Source organism: Eptatretus burgeri, chromosome 1 (genome assembly GCF_056783735.1).
Source record: "Eptatretus burgeri isolate ZD-2024b chromosome 1, Ebu_testis_v1, whole genome shotgun sequence".
NCBI classification, from domain to species: Eukaryota; Metazoa; Chordata; class Myxini; order Myxiniformes; family Myxinidae; genus Eptatretus; species Eptatretus burgeri.
The window spans coordinates 87,982,481-88,000,711 of record NC_140961.1 but is presented as its reverse complement, the minus strand read 5'-3'; the positions used below and the strand labels follow the sequence as shown (position 1 = coordinate 88,000,711).

General features: G+C 40.7%; 1 protein-coding gene across 3 annotated transcripts in view; it reads right to left on the bottom strand.

Moving 5' to 3' along the window:
• LOC147034914 (sodium/potassium-transporting ATPase subunit beta-1-interacting protein 3-like) overlaps positions 1–18,231 on the bottom strand; it is a 512,142-nt gene that overhangs the window by 233,550 nt on the left and 260,361 nt on the right. For all 3 annotated transcript variants that reach the window (XM_085891090.1, XM_085891081.1, XM_085891093.1), the window contains one exon: positions 10,923–11,003. In XM_085891090.1, coding sequence (XP_085747216.1) covers positions 10,923–11,003 — 81 coding nt within the window. The remainder of the gene's footprint in view (positions 1–10,922; positions 11,004–18,231) is intronic.

Genomic DNA, 18,231 nt, shown 5'->3' with positions numbered 1-18,231 from the left:
TGCATTGAAGTAACAACTGCTGTGATACTTACACACAGAGTTAATTAAAATCAAGTTTACCTCCCTGTCTTTGCTTGCCATGACATTCGCTGCCATTTACCATTGGCACTCCTACCCCACGGTAACTAAGGCACCGATCGATCCCCATCGTAACCAGCACGGCACGTGACGTCATCGTCGGCCGGCCGTGCACCAGCCTACGCAGCCACGCCCACGCAGCAACGTGTCCTGTGATTGGTAACTAAATGGCGCATCGGCCACGCCTACGCAGCATGTGTCCTGCCATTGGTTGGTAAATAAATGGCCATAACTTGGGAATCACTTGTCCGATTAATATCAAATCTTGAAAAGGCACATCCTCAGGTCCCCAGCAATATAGCTGGCAAGTTTCAATTAGATCGGACCAGTGGTTGTCGGGAAACAGGGGTCACACACACACACACACACACACACACACACACACACACACACACACACACACACACACACACACACACACACACACACACACACACACACACACACTGCTGGAATTATAGATAGATGTAGCACAAGGCTGTGGGGTAGCATCAATGGCTCAGGGTACAGCTGTGCCACTGATGAAATGCCCTCTGCTGATTCAGGCAGGAATTTGCAATTTGTTCAGGGTGCTGGTGATAGTGTGCCTGCTCTTCGCTAAGGACTCCATGGGATCTTTAACGTCCACCAACTAATGCCGGCAAACGGGACTCATGTTAAGCCATCACCAAGCTCAGTTTAATGTCGGTGTCCATCTGAGGGATGGCACACACACTTGGAATATGTCTTTCTATCCTTACAAATGTCACACTCTCTCACTATCTCTGAAAGGACCGTCTGGCAAACCCTCCAATCTACTTTCTTAACAACCCTATTGAGGAGGTTGTCATTCAAACTCCTGGGACTCACTATCAGCCATGATCTTTCTTGGACAATCTCATTTCAAAATTATCCTCTAAAGCCAGCTGCCAACTGGGAATCCTCTGTCATACAGTCCTTCCTTGGCACACTTGAACTCCTATCCACATACAAGGCCTTCATCAGCAGCTTGATGGAGTAGAGTAAACCCTCAAATATTGCAGGTTCCAATATCACGGGTTTCGAACAATGCATTGAATGTGATGGCAACCAATTGTGTTCTGATTTCGTTCTTGCATAATTTAATTTTGGCCAATCATGGTTTTTGAGTGAAGATGAGTCATTGTTTGCATCCAACAGAATGATTACCTCTCCTTACCAGCCTCTTATTGTTCCTCGTGCACAATTAATTGGAGTAATCAGATCAGCATATGGGAACGAAGCAAAATTTAACAATGAATCATCATCAAACAGGAAATGACAGCTGGAGAACCTGCGATACTAAATATACAAGATGGAGTAGATGCACAACAGTTAATAATGGTGCCCAAACATAAAATGATGGACAAAATTTATCGTTCCCAAAGCCAGAGTAAGGTTATTATATTGTGTGAAGAAATCGAGTTGTTAGATACGTCCGCAAGAAGTGAAAGTGCAGCATATGTGGGCCACCATTACCAGATCAATGAATCAACTGTCTTCTTCATCTTCTTCTTGCGTATGGCAGCTTAGCTGCTGGGGTAGCTATCATTTCTTGGAAGCGTGACTCTGTCGCTGATGCAGTGGCCCTCCACCAGTACACACTGGTACTCATTTCGCCAACCTCAGAAGGATGACAGGCTGAGTCAACCCCCTGGTGTATTAATTCAGTGGCCAACGGGGCTTAAACTCAGGACCCTAGGATCCCAAGCTGCCACCCTAAGCACCGCGCCAACACCAGGCAATCAAATGTGTGTAAACGTGAGTCAACTAACCATAAAAGGGTTCCTGCCAGCAAAGTGCAAACGTTTCATTCCAGTCCCATGATCGTCATATTGAAAGGATGGAAAAAGTGCTTAATGTTTGGATCGAAGACCAAATTAAAAAATGCCTTTGAGTGGACCGATGTATGGGAGAACCCATTTAATTGTGAAATTACTTGGACTTTGTGTGCACCGATGCATAAGAGAAATCATTGTGGATTTACTTGTACTTTGAGTGGACCGGTGTATTGGAGATCCCATTGTTGATTTACCCCAATTTTGATTGGACCGGAGTATGGGAGAACCCATTGTGGATTTACTCGGATTTTGAGTAGACCGGTAAATGGGAGAACCCATTTTAGATTTAGCAACGTTTTCACGAGGCACATGGGGCCAAAGGCTCCAGTTCAACCATGGCTCATGGAACTAAATTGAGGTAAAGGGATTTATGTTGGGGCAGGTTTTTAACGCCAAAGAGACAGGATTATTTTGGAAGTGAATGCCATCTCTTATCTTCGTGTCAAAGCAGGGAAGATCTTGTATGTGTCACAGTGATCAATGATCGTTCTACCCTTCTTCTACAGTATGTGGCAATGCATCAGGCGACTTCGTCATGCTCCCGATGATCCAACAGCCATCACAAGTTTCACATCCACATCTTTCCAACATCCACCCTCTCCCACTCTGACAGCATAATCATCATCTCAAGCCAAGTCTTGTGTTTTTTAGTTACAGCAGAGTACAGTATGAACGTGTACGTTATATGTTTACCCTCACCCGCTTTGTTGTTTTGTAATAAATATAAAATGTATGTCCTGTGCTTTTGTTAACTTACACTGTATTTATTGTATTTACATGTTTCGTTTATTTCAATGTTGAATATATATATATATATATATATATATATATATATATATATATATATATATATATATATATATATATATATACATACATACATTTACATACATATACAGTATATATATTTTTTGTAACGTGTTTATTTAAATTGTAATGTGTTATTTCTGGCTGCCATCGATATTCTTCGACATTTTCTCGAAGTCCAGGAACCAAACCATCCTCTTCCCATTGGCCCTTGGTTTCCACGATCACGCTTTTAACGATCGTATAATTTTCCAGAAACCTAACCCCAGCGATATTGGAGGCTTTACTATCCTGCTTTCCCAAGTAGTCTGGCTCCCCAGTCTCAAATCTTGCTCAGCTTGATGTCATGGAAAACAAAGCCTTCAAGATCATTGGAATCTCCAGCGATGAAGCTGAGTCTATGGATCTATGACTTCGCCATCGCAGACAGGTTGGTGGTCTCTCTGTCTTCTATCACCTCCTTTATGGTCTTGCACCCTCAGCTCTTTAAGTGCTTTGTCCCCCCCCCCCACCATCCCAACCCCCTCCAAGTTTCTGCAGAGCTCACATGGTACACCATCAACACCCTTTTGGTGAATCTACCTAAATCCAGGATCACTGCTCATCTCCACTCATTTGTTCCTCTTTTTTCCAAAATGTGGAATCAACTTCCACATCCTCTTCAGTCTCATTCTTCCCTCCTCATTCTTCCTTCACCACCACCCCATGCATGCGTGTTTTGCATCCTGTTTCTGTCTGTTACATCCTGATCTGTTCAGTGTACTAGCTCTTCTCCAAGCCTCAACCATTTATAAAAATATAAAAATATAAAAAGATGAAAGGTTTCTGTTGAGAGCCATATGTTGGCGATGAGAGTAGAGGAAGTCAGTAAGCCATGTGTGGAGTTGGCCATGGATGCCATAAGCAGAGAGTTTGTTGAGCAAGGCAGGATACCAGACTATTGAAAACATGACATATGTGTCACGAGACAGCCCTCATCTCATGTCTTATGTTAAGGGCCTCCATCCACTGTTGGGATAGTAGGAACAGGATGGCCAAGATGGAGTGACCTGGTCTGAATCCGAATTGGTGATCTGAGATGAGGCTGTTGGAGAAATGGAAGGATTTCTCATCATTCCATGACCTTGCTGATGATTGGAAGTAAGCTAATAGGTCCATAGTTCACGGGATTGGTTTTTGCACCTTTAAAAAAATGGAATGGTGTTGGCTGATTTCCAAGCAGATGGATGATGACCTCAGGCAAATGATAGGGTGAAAAAAGCAGAAAGAGGAAGTGCAAAAGCAGCATAGCAGGTTTTTAGGACATGTGAGCTGATGCCGTCTAATCCAGTTGCAGAATCAGAGTCGAAAATTGATAGAATATTCTGCACCTTCTCCGGTGCAAAGGACACAGAGTCCATGAGTGGTTGGAGGTGATTGGATAGAGTGGGTACACTGTACAGGGAACGAGATTGTGGTGGATACCACATTGGGAAGAAAACACCGAATTGAGGCATCCAGCCTTCTCACAGGCGGAGTTTGCTGGGGTGCTAATTGAAGAGAGGAAAGGGATGGAGGGGGAGCATACTTCATAGACATATTAACAAGGCGCCACCACATTTTATAGGAGGGAGACAAGTTTGAAAGGTCAATATTGAGGTTGGACAGATGTGTTTTCTGGCTCTCATGAGAGAAGACAGACACTTGTTGTGGGCTTTGTGGAATGAGCCGAAGTTGTCTTTGGTCAGGTTTGCTTTTCAGGAAGAGAAGGCAAGTTGTTTCAGAGCAATTGCCTCACCATGGGATTCAGTGTACCATGGGCAGGAATAAGGGTGGGATGATTGAAGACGAGATGGGATGGATTTGTGCATAAGAGATAGCAGGTTTCTGTGGAAGAAATGCCAGGCTGAGTTAATATCAGAGACCAGTCTTGAAGTGAGATGGCTTCTTGCATTCCCCATCAATCTGCCTGAATGAACTCATAGACTCACCGTCACTGAGGCAGCTCTCTGAGAATTGCATTTGCAGGGAAGTTTGTCATCATCAATTCCAGAAGGAAGAGAGAGAGAGAGAGAGAGAGAGAGAGAGAGAGAGAGAGAGAGAGAGAGAGAGAGAGAGAGAGATATATATATATATATATATATATATATATATATATATATATATATATATATATATATTGGGACCGTACTCTGTGCAGAGTGTTGGTGCTTCTTAAGCATTCGCCTTGGCTATTGGGCACAATATTTTTCTCTCTGGCTATCTAATCTTCCTTGGTTTTGTGTGTGTGTGAGAGAGAGAGAGAGAGAGAGAGAGAGAGAGAGAGAGAGAGAGAGAGAGAGAGAGAGAGAGAGAGAGAGAGAGAGAGAGAGAGAGAGAGAGAGAGAGAGAGAGAGAGAGAGAGAGAGAGAGAGAGAGAGAGAGAGAGAGAGAGAGAGAGAGAGAGAGAGAGAGAGAGAGAGAGAGAGAGAGAGAGAGAGAGAGAGAGAGAGAGAGAGAGAGAGAGAGAGAGAGAGAGAGAGAGAGAGAGAGAGAGAGAGAGAGAGAGAGAGAGAGAGAGAGAGAGAGAGAGAGAGAGAGAGAGAGAGAGAGAGAGAGAGAGAGAGAGAGAGAGAGAGAGAGAGAGAGAGAGAGAGAGAGAGAGAGAGAGAGAGAGAGAGAGAGAGAGAGAGAGAGAGAGAGAGAGAGAGAGAGAGAGAGAGAGAGAGAGAGAGAGAGAGAGAGAGAGAGAGAGAGAGAGAGAGAGAGAGAGAGAGAGAGAGAGAGAGAGAGAGAGAGAGATATATATATATATATCACTGTTTGGGGAACAGTACAACACACAGATAAATAAGAGGTGGGAACGGAGGGAAAGTCAGAGTCAAAGGTATTGCTGAGGGTTCGAACTTGAAAGGTGTAAGATCAGTACAAGGACAATGAGAAATTAAGTTATTGATGTAAAGTTCAATTCCACCACCAGGTTGGGGTTTAGGCCTATCAAATTGGAGGATAGCATATCCAGAGAGAGACATTAAGTAGTCATGCACATCTTTGGGAGGAAGATTGTATTAAACAGATGATGTTCTGTTTAATAGCAGTTCTGTTTGCAATAACAGCAATAACAGATGATGTTCTGTTTAATTGAGAGATGTCAGGTTGGAGCAGAGACCTCAGATGTTTGAGGTCCAAACAGTTAGGGATGGGGAGGAGGCGTTGGGTGAGAGAAGCATTGAGGGGGTGGGATGCGGAGGGATGCAGAAAGGAAAGGCATGAAGCTTTGAGGAATGGTGTGATGGGGGTGTGGTCAGCAAAATGAGTAACATCTTGCTGGGATGATTGAGCCATTTGAGTATCCTGTGTTTGAGTGGTGATGTGTCCAGGATTGTGGCCAATAGCCCAGAAGACTACTAAAGCAGCACCAATTCTCTGCAGAGTATGGCCCCAATGTATGGATTGAAAAAAGTGAAAAAACAAAAGGATGAAAAAAAAATTTGAAGCAAGGTGTGGGAATAGGCCAATGTTGAGGTAGAAAGTATAATATTTGGGAATAAGGAAGCAAAACGAGGAACACTTGACAATCTAATAGCATATATTTACACCCAACTATGCTTATAGCAAACTGTATACGTATTTCAATGCCATCTGTCGGTATCATGAGGCATACCATTCTTCAAAAAGATAATTGAGACAGCAACAGAGTTTGTAATCGAGACATTAACAAGGTCACATTATTTTTCTAAAAGTAGGCCTCCACACTTAATTGGTGGGGCTGTTCCATAACCAAAATCCTAAATTTCCACATCGGACAAGCACACTAGGATGCATCGGGGTGGTAGTTATCACTATTCTCAGCACTTGCCCATCCTCAGGCTAACTGAATGGAAATCTTCCAACAGGACATCAGAGCAGATCAAACGTTCATGATCTTTCATTTTCTCTTTCAAGTTACTTGAATCCAATTCTCAAATCCAGGGTCAGCTACCCATACTGCTTTAGCAAGCCTGTAATGCACAAATGCTTTCCATCACCTATTTGAGATTCTTTCTGCTTACAGGGCAATGTCATGAAGGACATCACATCACTGTGAGGAGACTGTTCATCAGTCCGCCAGGCTTTACTGCATGCTATAAAGGCCGTGGCTTTGCCCATTATTGATATCTCTCGTTTGGATGCTGAGTGCAGCAAACTTTATTTAAAGATAAATCCTGGTCAGTTTGTATAGGTTTCCTCTCCATCTTTCCTTACAAGTCTTTGCCTGGCTGAGCTTGCTGCTGTCTGTCACCACCTGTGCAATCTGTTTGGCCACCTTAAATCTCACCACCTAACTTTATCACATCTGTGGAATCTGCTGCTTTACAATGTCATCTTATCCCCCATATTCATTGTAAGTGCATCGCACTCTCATTCCAAATATCCCTGTGAGTCTTTTCTTCGGTCATTTTTCGTAATATATACTTTTCCTTGCGGGATAGTGTAGTAGCAGTGTGGCTATCTCTGTACTGTCTTTTTATTACTATTATTCCGTGAGGGAAATTTTAATACCACTGCAGCCTTTCATACGTATAATGTTATAGTGCCCAAGCACTGAGGGTATTACACATAAGAAGTGTGACCACACCAGAAGACCAGCCAACGGAAAATGGGTTTCATATACTTCTTGGTTCAGCTGATGACAGTTTTAAATTATTTTCATCAGAGCAAGTGCATTTGGCATTTCTAAGCAATCTCCTTAAAACAGGACATTAAGCCAGCTATCCTGCTTGCAGAATAGAAGTTAAAAGATTAAAAGGACGCGTTTGTTTGTATTTTTTCAAAGTTGTATTTCCCTGGCCAAATTCCAAATTACCTGCCTGAGTAAGATGTTAGTTTTTTTTGAAAATATCACCTCTTCATGATCCTTTTTTGTTGTATATTTAGCAATGTAGATCCATGATGCTCCATTGATGAGTGGTGAAAGGCAGCTTTTACAGGTATTTAGTTTTACTAGTCAGGGGAGCTTGTGATACAACCGTGTATTTGTCGTCCTTTACTTCTGACCTCTGGTGTGTTTGTTTTACCCCCTTTTGCCATGCTCATGAGCCTCAGTTTCATCAGCAAGTATTCTCTCTGCTTCTGTCAAAATTAAAAATCCCAAGCTTTTTCACCTTCATGTAATCCAGGTAAGATCTAAAAATAAATACTCATAATTCCCTCCACAGCTGTATGGAATCACAAGGTTTAACCAACAAACTACCTTTATTTATATCAGTGTCATTTCCATCTTAATACCATCTTACCCTGACTTTTAGTTGTTGTTAGCAAATACATATTGGACTGGGATTCAATCTTCAATTCAATCCACGAGTTGTATCATCACTGAGACACAGCTGTGCCGCTAATGCAGTGGCCTTGCATATTTGAATAGGAATTTGGAATTCGTTCAGGGTGACAGTGATAACTGGCATCCTCTTTGAGAGAAACACAATGGGATTTTTCCCATATGGCAGCTAATGGCAAAAGATACGACAGTTTTGCGATCCACGCGAGGGATGGAGCAAACACTGATACCTTGCCTTGCATCCAGAACAACAGCCCGAGATTCTAACCCGGGAAAAGCAGCTCAGAACCAATTGAACATACCTCTATGCTATTTTACCAATCCCCACTTTCAGTGAATGTGGAAGAAGCAGGATTGATGAAAAGTAATCAATTGATATTTTATCAAGGATTATGCAAGTTCATCAACTGAAATCAAATCATTTCGATCGTCATGTTTAAGTCACTCTTATGAACCTCTGCTCAAGTTAACATGGTAGCATAATCACTGTTTGAAACAAAAATAGACAAAATTGTATGTTAATAATGTAAAAAATTGGGTAAGTGTGGATTATATTTCTATGCAAGATTTGTATAGAATATCCTCTCAACTGAATTTCATTCCATTAAAAAAACAAAACTTGAAAGCATCTGAAAATGCAAACTGAAATTGTAAAGACCGTCTGTTTTGTATTTGGAGTTCTTCTTCCGAATGCTAAACGGTACCGAATGACCTTTTGACCTTTTGACCAAATTCTTAATTTGTCTTCTCCATATTCTCATAATAAAACTTTGTTGAAAATTTGATGACAAAAGCTCAAATGGTAAAAAAAAAGTTATGACCCGGACACACGCACGCACGCACACACACACACACACACACACACACACACACACACACACACACACACACACACACACACACACACACACACACACACACACACACACACACACACGATTGCAAAACCCCATCTCCTGCTGCATGGGGGATGGGCTAATTATCAACCTGATTGCTTGTATTTGTTCAGCTACCTTATCTTCCTATGGAAAATGAGCTTCCAAAGTGTCTGAAGACGGTTTGAAATGACTCCATGGCTCCTGCCATTAAGCTGAACTACTTATAATGCAACAAACAAGGAAACCAAACTTTCAAAATTATTTTGTCACACCGAATTTTCATCAACATTCATATTACACTAGTTTCATTATTTTTGATTTACAGAAAATGTGAATGGATCCAAATTGCTACAGACCATGCAGAGTTTAATATGCATGAAAATTGCCCCCACTGTAATAAAATATGAACCGATCGCACTGATACCCATCCCCAGCAACTTCAGACTGCATTTTCCATAGCGATGAGATTCGAGAAACAGATATATGAATATAAAAGTATCAACGTTAACGCTATAAACTAGCCTATTCCAGTGCATTGCAAGATGAAGGCTTCCCGAAACTCATGTTGAGAGGTGTCAGGCATATTCATCTTGCTTGGCAAGTTGCGTTTGGCAAGAGTGAACAGCTATGGAAATGGAACCCACACCAGTCAGTGGATAAAGAAACAAGTCTTTAACCACCCAACCAAACAGCCATTTCAAAGACAAGGAGATCAGTGATAAAAATTTCTGCTTCCAGCAGGTGAGTGCAGTGCTCTCCCTGGTGAATCTCCTTCAGACTGCCTTTCTTGCTCTCCTTCCTCTGATGCCCATACAATTTATTCCATCACCATGACACTTCACCATTTATCTTAAATTTATTTGTTACCCTTTTTTATTTTATATATCCTATTTGGGACATCCAATTTTCTTCCTGCTTCTGTCGACTATGAGTTGGCCTGACCTGGTGCTTTGCCTCTTACATTGCCAAAGCTGGAGGTCTTTTCACTTTTATTGTCGAGCAAGGCCTATAGGGGATAATTTATTTGTTTCTAGTTACTCATGCCACGGCTGTAGACCGAGAGCATGTGTATTGCGATGATCTCATCTGTGTGTTTGGCGGCATTAAAACTGGATAACGAGGGCAGATAGAATTGCTGCATTTGGTACTGAGGTTAATATTTTGAATGTATCGGTCGAGTTCAACTTTGAGCTCACAAGGAAAAATATGAAATTTAATTTAGTACAGCACTATATTTGCTCACATCACAACCACGTGGCAGTGTAGGTTCGACTCCTCTGGGGAATTATTGCATCAAGAGTAAACGGTGTGAGTCAGCATTTCCAGCACCACTGCCACGGTGGCAAAAACTGATTTTTCACTCTTCTTTGAGGAATGAAAACTAAAATGTAGGTGAATTTTCAGGTCAACTGCAGAATTATAAGGAAGTGGTAAATTTTGTTTTAAAGTTTGCTGAAATTGTGAATTTTTGCTATTTTATTCAAGATCGTTTTGAAACTGATGAGTATTTTTTTTACCCAGAACGTCATCAGTCAGTGTTGTATTGTGATGATGATGTTGGTTAACAATGGTGGCAGATGAATACTTGATGATCATAAGAGCTTAAAGAAACACCAGCTATAACAGTAGGGTTTTAGAATCTGAATCCTGATGCTTCCTCATTTTTCCTCAATTTTATCCTTCATGACCTGACTTTATTGTTTTTTGTCTTTTGTCCTCTTTAACTATTCCCATGCCTCTCCTTTTCACAATTTTAAAATCTAATTTCTTATACTTTTTGCTGCTCTATTTGCTTGCTTTGCACACTTTTCCTCTATGATGTGCTCTGTCTGCAATGATACGAGTTTAAAATAATATGGATAAAGGAAAGGTGTGAAGAAATGGAAAAAAAATGTACAAAAAATACCTTCAGGATGACATTTAACATTGAAAGATATAAATCTAAAAATCTATTCCATGGGCTTTTCGGGTTAAAGGTTCATCCACTGCTCCACTTCATTTATGTCTATGTGCTGTTGTGGCTTATATCCAGGAGGTAAATCTTACCCTGGACAAGCCTCCAGCATCAAGGTAGAAGCATATAACAAATGCATTCCATGAAACCCATACGGCAAGCCATCCGGCATACTGCAAAGGCAGGGGAGGATAAAACAAACAGGCAGCAATAATTAGGCTTCGTTTACTTTGGGTCCGGATGAGTATTTATGATTCATTGAGGTAACTTATTCTTTACAACCAAAAAAACCCAAAAATATAAAACTAAGATATCTCGCAAGTCCACCCACTGACATACACTTGATGACACTCGATGTCACATCTAAGCTGATGGAAATTACAGGTCTCGGCATTATCTGCACATTACAGTTATGTCATCACCCCACTCCCTTGGAAGTGTATTTAATATGAGGCACATGATGCCTTTGCAGTCCCAGATGAAGATCACTCAGTGCTCAAAACCTCAGACCTGAGCCTGCCTGATCGGCGGCTGTGATAGTTGGTTGTGTTTTCATTCTTGAATATAGATTTTCCCAACTACAATCAGTTTTTTTGCAAACATAATTATGAAATGTAACTAACTTTGTTTGAATTGTGCACAAAGCATCAATAATGCTCGATCATGCAATGGTGGAAACTTATAGTTAATCAATCTTTCTCCATCAATTAATTTAACTCCGTTCCATTCTTCATTCATTCAATGTAAAGCTTCCACATCTGCTTCAATCAAACATTTTCATCACAGCTTTTTGCTGGCTCATTTCATGTGTACATTGGCCATTATTAAATCTTCATTTATTGCAAACACTTCTCGGATTCTTTCTCACATTCCAAAATTGAAATGTTAATTTTCTTTGATGGACCTTGTATCACGTGGATAATATGTTATTTGATAATCTTAATTGAGAAGAAGAGAAGATTGCATAGTTTATTATATGATGCCCATCACAATGATGTTCAAAATTGTCCACACATTGCGGTTGATTTTCAATGACCTCAGTGAAATATGGAGTGGACATTAAAATGAAACCTTAGCCAATACATCCAAATCAATAAGACTAACATAAAAACAATAGCATAATGTGAGAAAATGTTCAAAAAAAGTAAATGTTTAATTGAGAAACTTCTAATTTTTATTTGTAGCTTGCCAGGAAAACGTCTTGCATTTATTTTTGTAATCTCAATGAGATGATTGGATGTACATAATGGAAAAATATTTGTTATAAGGAACAGAGTCACTGTGCATCAGTGGAAAAATAAGAACAAATTTACTCAACAAAATGTTTGCACTGTGAGAAAGAAAAACATAATAATGTTTCAGGCATGAACCCACCTTGACAGAAGGTGTGTGTGTGTGTGTGTGTGTGTGTGTGTGTGTGTGTGTGTGTGTGTGTGTGTGTGTGTGTGTTTATGGAAATACTAGGAGGGGTACCTGGCGTTGCCGGGCGACACTGGGTCCTTCCTCTCACATCACCCCTTCTCCTCCCTCCATTAGTTACCAAGTCTAGTTGCTTGTGTTCAGTTTCAAGTTTATTTTGGAGTGCTCACCAAGTGACTTAAGCAGTGAAGCAAGCACTCCATTCAAAACCGTTGATGAGGAACAGCTGGCTTGGCAAGCGCTAGCTAGCTACTTGGTAACTGAACACACCCCGAGACATCTGGACAGCTCACAGTACATACAAATGCGGACAAAAGGACAAATATTAATCAAAGATTTAAAATATTAATCATGGCTATTTTCATTGTGATGAAAACGTACCTTGTTCAGTTTTAAAATAGACATAAGTTCAGAGGTAGTGTTGAGTGTATGAAAGTATATCTCTCAGGAATTTCCATGGCAGTCTCCTAATTACTTAATTGCGTACACAGGTATTTCATGACCAAGCCAATGTTAATGTTAATTTACTTTACATAGCAGGTGTATTGCATGTTCATCAGTTTGTTTATAAGCTTTGAAAAGTCGGGCAAAAAATAAAACTTTTCTTCTTTAATCAAAAAGTTTTCTTTCCTCTGCATTTTTTTCCACGATTTTCTTTCCTCTGCATTATGGAAACGTACCTTCATTGGGTGGTGCATATGTGACTGCTGCCGCGATCGCCTCAAACAAAACATGCATTACCTCGTTTGACTTGGAATCAAAATGTCCCTTTGTTTCCTCAAAATGGTACCTTTATTAATCCCCACAACAGGGGCTTATTGATTTGGTCTCGAGTGTGTGTGTGTGTGTGTGTGTGTGTGTGTGTGTGTGTGTGTGTGTGTGTGTGTGTGTGTGTGTGTGTGTGTGTGTGTGTGTGTGTGTGCGCGCGTCAGCAGCCATATCTCGGACATGTATGGACCGATATTATTTGTACTTGGCACAAAGACAAGATATGATGGTGTACATAAGCACGTCATTTTTTTTCCAAATCAGATCCAAGATGGCTGACTGGTGGCCATTTTAAGTTGTAAAAAAATACCAGGTGTCGAACACGTCTTCAACCATTTCTCCAGACATGCATTTAGCGAACTTGCTCAAACTTGGTACACACATAAATAATTATGGTTTATATATGGATGTCTTTTGTTTGTCCGAGATCAGATCCAAGATGGCCGACTGGCAGCTATTTTAGTTGTAAAAAAAACCATGTTGAACACGTGCTCAACCATTTCTTGGAGATGCATTTACTGATGTTATTCAAACTTGGTACCCAGATAAGGAATGATGGCTAACATAAGCACGTCATTTTTTTTTAAAGACCAGATCCAATATGGCCGACTGGTGGCTATTTTGTTACTTAAATGTGTTTCCAACCATTTCTCAGAGATGCACAGTCAGATTTTGTTCAAACTTGGCACAAGCAGAGTGCATGATGGAATACACGTGCACTACGCTTTATTTTGTGATCTAATGAAAGATGGCTTACTGGTAGACTGGCAGCCATGTTAGTTGTACATAAATATGGACGAGCCTTTAACTCCATGCAGCAAAATTACTAAACAACAGGGGAGATGACATTTTATGTCTTTTTAACTTTTTTAATGATTAGATAGAAAATGCATTGGTACATCAGAGGCCTATAACCAATCAAAGCAATGCAGAGCAAAAAGATGGTTGCAATTTCTGGATGGCTGGATTGAAAGGAGTGGTCTGGCTAATGGGTGGTGCTTGTGATGCTGGGGAGAGAGGGGAAGGTGTAGCCTGTAGATTGGGTGGTGCTTATGTCCCATTCACAAACAGATCTACACATCCACCCACCCACCCACAGACACAAACTCAGCAATATCTATTAGATGAGGTGACAGTGAGACACCTCACACGAAACTGCCATATTTGCATGAAGTTTCTTTGTCCTGTTAATCTGTTCTTCTTGTTCTCTCTCTCATAGTAATCAGTAAATAAACTTTCTCTCCTCTAACCTCTACTCTATCATATCATTTTTCCATGAGTTTAGTATGTTATTAAAAAGGCTCCAATTTTTTTTACTGCATTTCTGCTGATGCAGCAAAATTATATTTAAAAAAACGACATCACTGCGTTATGAGTCATGTGTAGGGACGTCTTTTTCATACCTTACAGAAACAAACACAGGATATCATTTTGCTTGTAACAGTCATTGCAAATTCTGGGAAGCAAATATTGAGTTATAAGTGACACTTCACGGTCTAGCAGACAGAAAGTAACTGCATTTGACATACTACAAATATTTTTTTTCATGAAATATCACGATTTTCTTTCCTCTGCATTTGAGAACAAGAAAAAGAGCAATCAGAGAATGCAGACACGTGACAGGTATTCTTTTGTGTGGCAATTGTGTACTGGTGTGTTCCGTAATTAGTAAAAGACATAATTAGAACTGCCACGTAATAACTGCTGGCAGTGATGACGGGATAGCAAAATGTCCCGCTTTGATGCAACCCCATTTTGATGGGACACTTGACCCTGAAGTTTGACATTTTAAAATTATTATTTATTATTCAATTGAATTCAGAATGGGATTAAAATAAATTCAAGTCAAATCAAATCGAAGACCAAATAGGTCGAGTCCTGCATTATAGTAATCAGAAGGAACCCAAACAAGTAAAAAGCAAAGATGAAGTCATCAGGTGGAACATGGATAGGATTCACCTTTCAGCTGCTACACCGCTACCTTCAAATGCATCCAGACACAAGTGAGCCTTATTCAAAAAAATACAAATAAAAAAAATCAAAAAAACGAAAAGAACAAAGATAAAAAAATTAAATAATTCTGGCTGCCAGACCATGCATCCAATCAAGTTGAAATTTAAAATATGTATTCCCCATCACTACTACATCTTAATGTGAAGTTTCACGCAGACTGATTAAGTGGTTCCAGAGAAAACATTATTTGATAATTTTCATCAATCCAACATGGCTGCCAAACCATGTGACCTATCAATTATTCCTTAAGAAACTTCTACACCTAGGGATTGGGGAACATTTCTATGAAGTTTCACCTCGATTTGTCCAGCCGTTCTGGAGAAGAAGATTTTTATATGTTTTTGGGAAAATCCAATATGGCTGCTAAACCATGTGACCACATCATCATATGTGTGAACCTTTTGTTCCTCATGAGTCGGCAGTCATACTTGTAACTTTGAAGATTTTTTTTTAAAACAACATGGTTGCTGAATCAGGTGACTGATGATGGCATCAATTTTTTTTCTGTGGATCATTTTATCTCTAGATGCAATTATGATGCAATCTACATATGCAATTATGATGTCATAACAAAGGCACCGATGACATCATCAAAAAAAAATCGCACTTATTCCCCATGAAGAGTATTTGCCATGTGCCAAGTTTCATCTATTTCTTGGTGCAGTTTCAGACACCGAGGATTAAATTTTTTGCGTTTTTCCAACATCGCTGTCACACCACATGAACTATGACATCATAATTAAATTATGATTAAAACATTCTACATGAGTCGTCGTACCTATGGTGAACATTTCGTATCAATCCAACAAGCTGTTGTGGAGAAAAACACAAAAGTTATTTGTGGACAAACACGCAGACAGACAAACAAACGGACCCAAACGCAATACCCTCTCTGAAGGCGAGGGCAATTAACGGTGTATTTAATTTCATTCATTGGGCGGTTTGTATTAGAATTCTGCCGCGATCGGTGCGGACAAAACATCCATGACCTCATTTGAGTTGTAATCAAAATGTACCATTGCTTCCTCAAAACGGAATCTTCATTTAATGATAGAAGACACGTTGTTCACTCTTCAAGTATACATCAGAGGCCCATAAACAATTTGAGCTATATGTAGCGAAAAAGTTGGCGGCAATTTCTGGATGGCTGGAGGGAAAGGAGCGGGAAGGCATGGCCTGGAGAATTGGCAGTGCTAATGACCCACCCACAGAACTACACACCCACCCACAGATACAAAGTCAGCTATTCATTCAGACACACACACACAATTAACTTTGGTAGGCAGCTCATCGAGGACAAGAAAATGTTGAATCCAAATCTACTACTGTCTGCGGCTTGTGGGGCCGAAGGCAGTGGCAGATTTGGATTCAAGTTTTTTTAAAACCAAAGGCTAAGCATTTAATGGGGTAAAGGCAGAATCCTTTTTAAAGGAGGTGGCCTTTGCATTCATTAAATCAGAAGTTACCCTTTAGACCATGTGGAGGTACTCACTATTACCTTCAGAAAATGATTTTCATTGTGCAGATCACCAATCTGGATGAAATTTGGCATACTTAAAGAATTTTAGACGCCGAGTCCAAATCCAATTGTTTCCACGTCGAGGATGTGACACAATTGGTCATTTTTGGCGATTAAAGATACACCGAACATTAAAGCACGATTTTGACACAGAAATGAAGAATCAAGGTTGGACTGTTACATACGTCAAAGAAAATGCTTGTGAGGTCTTAAAATGATACAATATGTTTATACAGAGTTATATATTATCAAAGAAAACCATATTCACTGTTATTAAAGATGTTTATAATTAAAGGTCGTAAACCGAAGCAGTTACATATTTGTACCGGCCAAAAACGTCTGGACCGACCAGACAGGCCTTCGAGTTGACCAAGGCAACTTTTTGCTTAAAAGGCAGCCACACTGACTATTAAAGGTAGTTACATTGATTATTAAAGGCAGTTACAGCGCCTATTAAAGACAGTTACATTGGCTATTACAGATTAAGTCAAAGACAAAGAGACTGCGCGACTCAGCCTGATGAAAATTAGCACCACCACAAGAGGATTACTGTCTTTGAACTCCAGTATTTCTTGCTCTGAAGCAGTTGCTGAACTAGGCTCTTGACTGCTGCTATTACAAAACTCAAGTCCACTATTACATGCGAACCAACCTGAATACTACTGTGTAGTAGATCACCACAGCAAAAGCAGTGTGACACCCGCATTCACAGTTCGTCGGAATCATCGTCAGTTCCGCTTTCATCATCCATATGTTCCATTTCTGCACAGGTCTGTTCATCGTTGGCGCAGTTTTGACACTCACAGCACTCTGTGCAGGACAGTCCTTTTGACCGGCAAGAACACTGGTTGGTCTCGCATTTCATCTTCTTGCAATTACATTTCATCACCTCTTCGGCACTGGTGGTTTGCTCAGCGAGTGAACAGTCAGTGCTCTGTTACGTTCCATCCATTCGTGAAATGTAGGAGAAGGGGCTTCAATAAACCTCTCAGACTTGCGGTGGTGGATCGCAGACTGATAGTTCACTCTTTTGCAATGCAACATCAGAGCGTCGCTTGTAGGTGGCAACTTCTGTTCTCCCAGCGACTGGCTGCAGAATAGCTTGTAGCGAGCCTCATCCACACTCTTCATGGTCGGATGATTGTACATGGCGCAGACGAATTGTTCCAGGTCGTGAATGATATTCTGATCTAGCGTGAATTATCGACCAATGCTCCCGAAACAGGTGATGAGATGGGGCCTCTTCATCATCGAGTCGAATGGCCTTGTTTTGCCCTTTACCATGGAATGCACTGGTGTTACCACTTCCCGTGAAATTGTGCAAACCTATCAACGCATCGCAGACAGAACTTTCCAAGGCATTACTCAGCTTCCTAATGTCAACGATGATAATGTCCTTGGGACTTCCTGTGGCCAGATGGAAATTTCGTGCTCGAGTCGACTTCGAGTAAGCCAACGCCAACACAAACACATCAGCGTCGAAACTCTCTATGCGCACCGACTCTTCATTCTGTCCCGCGTGAGCGGCATGTAGCAGGAGCTTCGTGTCAGCTTCCTCATTGTCAGATTCAAGTTCAGGTACTGACGACACAGTCATGACACCATTCGACGCCTTGATTTTCTCACATTTGCCGGCATGACTGACGTACAACAGCATGTCACCCAGTTTTGATGGAGAGATG